The 6000-nt window shown below is 43.3% G+C and overlaps 1 protein-coding gene across 1 annotated transcript in view; it reads right to left on the bottom strand.

The window, feature by feature from the left end:
* Window positions 1-383: 383 nt before the first annotated feature.
* zdhhc1 (zinc finger DHHC-type containing 1) overlaps window positions 384-6000 on the bottom strand; it is a 47324-nt gene continuing 41707 nt past the window's right edge. Inside the window, exons 11-12 of the mRNA XM_056278875.1 lie at window positions 3019-3094; window positions 384-2509 (exon numbers count right to left, since the gene is read on the bottom strand). Of these exons, the coding sequence (XP_056134850.1) occupies window positions 2025-2509; window positions 3019-3094 (561 nt within the window). The 3' untranslated portion in view covers window positions 384-2024. The remainder of the gene's footprint in view (window positions 2510-3018; window positions 3095-6000) is intronic.

Genomic DNA, 6000 nt, shown 5'->3' with positions numbered 1-6000 from the left:
AGCCTGAAGTGACCCACATGTATAATAGCAAATAGAGCCCAAATATGCCAAAACAATGTGGGCCTTTTTTGGCAAAGATGCAGTGCTCTCGGCAAGTGGCCTGTGTGGTAAATGGTGAATATGGCCCAAACATCACAAAACAAATATGGGCCACCTTTGGCAAATATGTGGCACATGCAGCATTGCTATGACTTGGTTCTGACCCAGATGTGGCAAACAGGAGCGGACCGCCCAAGTGCCATTATGCCACACGGTATGTGGGTCGGATGAAAGTGTCGGGTGTGGGACGGGTCCGGCCATACCAATTTTGCTATCTGGGTTGCCTGATGTCCTCTCCTTAAATGAAGGGACAAGTGGATGAAGCTCTTTGGTGGAAGTGGGCTTCCCTGTGCAGTCCCTTTATTATCAGCACAAGGGATTTAACATCAGACCCTGTGTATCACTGAACACACAATTGTAAACTACCACAGCTACAGTCATGGTGTTTTGGGGCCCCTTTGTCTTGACTATAAGGCTATCTCACACACATAATACACTTAAAATGAGGTAACAAAATATCATCTCATGCACTTGATTTACAAAAACGCACCCTTGAAAGATATCAGGGGACCCCCGGGTTCCATAGTCTACTATTGTGAGCATGAGGCACAGTGCTGCCATGGTGCTGAAACACCTGCTGACCGTTCACAGTTAACTCGGCAGCATTTCCGCTGATGTTCATGCACATGTTGTACTTTCTGTTCAAACGTTTTGTGACGCTATCCGGATCTGTCGGGAAAACTGGCATTTTTTCAGAATCAACTGTGATCAAATGATGATTGGAGAGTAGAACAAATATTAAGTCAAATAAATTCAGGCAAGGAATTGCTGACTCTAAGTCGGTTTGGATAAAAGTCTCTGCTAAACGATACAATACAACTCTAAAATAGACAGACATAGCTCGCCATACATGTCACTTTTCTTATGGAGACCACAGAGGAACCAGGGAGACAGATATGTCCATGCAAATTCGTTTCACTCACCCAGGTGGTAAACTATCTCACTGGATGTTAATTTTCAGTTTCAAAACACTTTACCATTCATCGTGATGGCTGAAAGAGGACCCGAGTGAGGACAGTAGTTCAGAGCATGTGTTCGTTCAGTACTCTAAATGTGAGTAACATCACTGACCAGGGCCATCTCAGACAGACATTTTTTTGGGACTGGTCACGTGATTTGTGTTTACCCATAACACAATTTTAGATGCATTTCTAGGAAAGTTCTAATGTTTAGTTTAAGGTGAAATTCTTACATACATTGTGAATTATTGTTGGCACATCTTAGATGGTCCTACTGTGGACTGAGAAGAACAGTGTGAAGGTGAGGGTTCAAGTCACCCTATGTCCAGCCCATTCTTGTTCTCCAGAGAGAACAGAACTGAGCCACTTCTCAAACTAAAAGTAAAGACAAGAACAAACAGGAAGTCACTGAAAAAGTGTAGGTAGTTTCATGATTGGCTCCTCCACATTGTGTAGCGGAAATTTTAGTATTTTGTCATCTATCAGGGGATCTCAGGGGGGCTCTGTCCATTTCTCTCATCTTTATTAGGTGTGAACTAGAAAAGCATGATGGGAATTTGAGTTCTGAGTAGCCACACATATTGGCACCGTGGCAGCCTCGTGGCTACACCACCAGAGAGAAGTGGTGGGGTTTTAATGGACATATTGAACTTAAGGTTAACAGGTTCACAATTGGTGAGAATGTGTGAAATTCCCCCTCATTTACAAAGTTTGTTGAGAATATATTCACTTTGGCGTTCAATGTAATTAATCAACAAATGAACTGCAGTAGAAATACAAAGGGTGTGTGTAAAACAAAGACTCGTTCAACAATAAAGAGTTCAAGTGATCTTTTGGAGAAAAAAAGCAAGACGAACACAGCTAACATGACACAAGTTCAGATGTTCCACAATAGATCTACGATCTCGATATTGGTCCGTGTCAAGCTCTGGGGAGTCAAACTTAGGCCATGGAGCTGCTGCTCCTTCAGCTAGGTCTAGAGGTCTGCTCCAGGCTCCTGCGGCTAGTCTGCTGCCGTCCTCCCAGGCTGAAGACTTGGTCTGTGGGCTCAGCTGACCCTCTACTGGCCCGGCTGACAAACACATTTGGGGGCTGGGTGAAGGACATCTCAAACTTAAGCGTGGAGGTTCGACCTTCCTGTGACGAGGCCTTCCTTTTTGTCCTGAGCAGGGGAGTAGGTCGAGGCTGGCTGGCAGCAGTGAATGCTGGGAGTTTTTTCTGTGATGATGTAGAAGCGTTTCCCGCTGCAGTAGAGGACAAGGAGCCCAGTCGGGCCAGAGCCACAGGGATTTCATCCAGGGACTCTGCAGAGTCGGAGTGGTATTCAGCAGGCGGCCCTGCAGCCTGTACAGGGCCAACACTTGGAGCCAAGGGTGGCAAAGAGGCCCTCAGAGGGAACGCTGGAAAGGGAAGGCGCTGGTTCAACGTAGCAGCTGTCAAACTGCTGGGCTCTGCAAGGTTAACATGGCACAGTATCAACAAACAGTATAGAACTACTGCTCACTGCTACTACTTACTATAGAAATACTGCTTACTGCCTTAAAGAGGAACACCGGTTATTTTAAAACGATGTCAATCTGGAGACTCCGTAACATGATAGAGGTAATACTGCTGCTCGTGTACACTCATTTTGTGAAGGTGCACAGGGGAACCACCAGATGGCAGTTTCAACACTGCAAACAGCAACGATTTCCTATTGGCGATATGAATGGAGTATAGAATTTCAACATTTGCAATCTAAATAAACATGTGGTCATCTTTGGAGTCGCTCTTATGAGAAAACAATAAATGCTTGTGTGTCAAACTCAGATGTTAAAGAGATGTTTATGTGTGTGTTATTGTGTGCTATGCTTGCTGTATATGCACATGTGACATGTCTACATGTGTGCATATTTTGTGTATTTGTTTTAGTGAAGTGTTGCGTGTGACTGTTGGGTAGTGTGTGTGTGTGCATGTGTACCAGGCGGGGCTGTGCAGACTGTCTGTGTCCTGTGGACCTTCTTGTACACCTCTGCTGGCACCTTTTGCTTTTTCCTCTGGAAAACAAACATTCAGCCCCAGGGTTAGAGGTTCTATTCCCACCGGGGAACCAAAACTACACATGTTGACTTGTGATAGTCGGGACAAACCTTTTGCTTTATTTCTACAAAGATTATAACACAACACACTAACTGCTAGACCGTTCAAATCTACAAAGCAGGGCTTCGAACTGGTTTGAGGAACAAAAAGCAGAATAACATTTTACTAAGAACTAAAATGGAAACAAAAACAATCACTAATTGTTTCACAACAGAATTACAGATTTGAAATCTGTTTATGGTTAGTAATTTTTTTTCTATGTAATATTAAACTAGAAACTGAATTTGTGTAAGTATGTAAAAGCTTTGCACGTTCTTCTGGAGTCATTTTTGCCCATTATTCTTAGCAGAATTTGCCAGTGGTGCTGTGCCCCCATAGGGTACCGATGGAAACTAAAATCTGCTATGGCGACCCCTGAGAAACAGGGAACAAGCCAAAAGAGGAAGATTCTTGGCAGAATTTGTACAAGTCTTGCAGGTTGGTGGGATGGTGCCTCTGGGCTGTGATTTTCAGACTGTGCCACAGATTTTCAATGGGGTTGAGGTCCGGACTTTGACTTGGCCACTCCAAAATGTAAATCTTTTTGTTGCTTAGCCACACCATTGTTGCTTTAGCCTTGTGCTTTGGATCATTGTCCTGCTGGAAGGTGAACCTTCTCTCAGGCTTCAGTTTTATGGCAGACTGCAACAGGTTTTCTTCCAGTATTTCCTGTATTTAGCACCATCCATTCTTCCCTCAGTTTGAACAAGGTTCCCAGTGCCTGCAGATGAAAAGCAACCCCATTGTATTGTGCTGCCGCCGCCATGCTTCACTGTAGGGAGGCTGTTTTAGGGCATGAGCAGTGTTAGGTTTGCGCCACACATAACACTTTGAGTTTTGGACAAAAAGCTCAACTTTCATCTCATCTGACCAAAAAACCTTTACCCACATCCTAACTGGGTCTCTCTCATGCTTGGTAGCAAACTCCAAGCATGCTTTTATATGCATAGTTTTGAGCAACGGCTTCTTTCTTGCACCCTCCCATACAGGCCAGATTTATGGAGAGCCCGTGATATGGTTGACTCATGCACTTTTACTCCAGTTTCAGCCACTGACCTCTGGAGCTCCTTCAAAGTGATTGCAGGATCATCTGTGGCTTTCCTCACCAGCCCACGTCTTGCTTAGACACTTAGCTTTGACGGACGGCCTGTCCTACAAAGTGTCTGGGTGGTGTGATACAGCTTCCACTTTCTGACAATGGATCCAACGGTGTACCATGGGACATCCAAACACCTGAATATTGTTTTGTGTCCCTTTCCCGCCTTCTGCATTTTAATCACTTTGTCTCTTACTTCAGTATTATGCTCCTCTGTCTTCATTTTCTGATGGAGTTCACACCCGGCTAATGAACTTTACAGAGTGCTTTTTATACTCATAAATGAGAACATTATTTTAATATCTTACGGGTGCACACTTATTATGTCCAATTGTGCTTACCTGAGTTTGTTTTAGGAATAATCTGTCATTTGTGTAAACTTGGAGCTTTCAGATCACAAGGGGTTGAATACTTATGCAAGCACTATATTTTAGTTTTTAATTTATTTTAAAAAAGTCAGCGAAACATAACTTATTTTAGCTTTGGGAACATGCTGTTAGAGCTTATGGGTTCACAAAAATAATATTGTTCAGGAACAGGTGTATCTTTTATAATCCAGAAATTCATGATGACGATCAAGGGGGTTGAATACTTTTGCAAGGCACTGTATTTGTTGTCTGTCACACGTAGTAGAACATGTTTGTGCCGGCAGGTAATTCCAGCCCTTTCCGCCGACTACCACCAGAAGTGTATCACAGAAAGCTGAATCAGTTCATCTGAACACAATGTTTGAGAGAAATGTTTCATCACTCATCTAAGTGACCTCTTCAGCCTCAACTGACTGCAGGTATCCTCAACTTTATAAACAATACAGTGGCATAATGACCGAAACCAACGATCAGTTTCATATAAAAATTGTCATGGCCATTAACTAGTGTTAGAATGGCAATGTGTACTATTCACAGAGGGTTGGGGAATAGTTGCAATCACAGCATTGCAAGATCGCACCAGATGTACTCGTAGGCCCTCTCTCGGTTCAGGGATGGTTGTTCCCTCTTCACATAGATGGCCTCTTTGGCTCCTCATTCAAACCAGCGTTCCTCCCTATCAAGGATATGCACATCCTCATCTGTGAAAGAGTGGCCACTGGCCTGTAGATGGGTGCAGACCTTGGGAGTCCTGGCCTGACACATTAGCTCTTGTGTGTTGTGCCATCCTCTTGGCCAGCATCTGTTTGGTTTCCCCGATGTATGAGTCATGTCAATAAGCCCCTGGGCTCAAACATGTGAATGTTTGCCACTGTGCTGTAAATTTTCATTTAACTTGTTTTCTCTTCAGTTGAATGTTTGCAAAATAATGCTTCCGATCTGTGTTCTGCAACCACCTCTACTACTTGCAACATTTGGCTCTAACATCCCACCAACAACAAACTAGAGCTTTGATCCAACATGTGTTACTGCTAGATTCGTAAAAAGACAGCTAAAATAAAGTGAAATGGTCAAAAATTATTCTTGGTGAAAATCCACGAAACTGGAAGTTTTCATTATTATTATTACACAAATTTCCTTTAACTTCATGCCACAATACAACATAATAATCAGGCCCATTCCTTGGGCCTAGGGTTAGAATGAGGTAGAAGTCTATTTGATGGATAATGCCTTTCTTAGGATATGAGATGTTCCAAGTAGTGCGATCTTCTGTAGTTCTTGTATTCTGATGCATCCATTGGGTGTATTTCTCCATCCCTTTTTTTTACAAGTACCAGGGCTCCTATCACTACTGGTATTG

This window comes from Lampris incognitus, chromosome 4 (genome assembly GCF_029633865.1).
Source record: "Lampris incognitus isolate fLamInc1 chromosome 4, fLamInc1.hap2, whole genome shotgun sequence".
NCBI lineage: Eukaryota > Metazoa > Chordata > Actinopteri > Lampriformes > Lampridae > Lampris > Lampris incognitus.
Note: the sequence above shows the minus strand (reverse complement) of the source record. Positions and strands in the feature narration are given on the sequence as shown.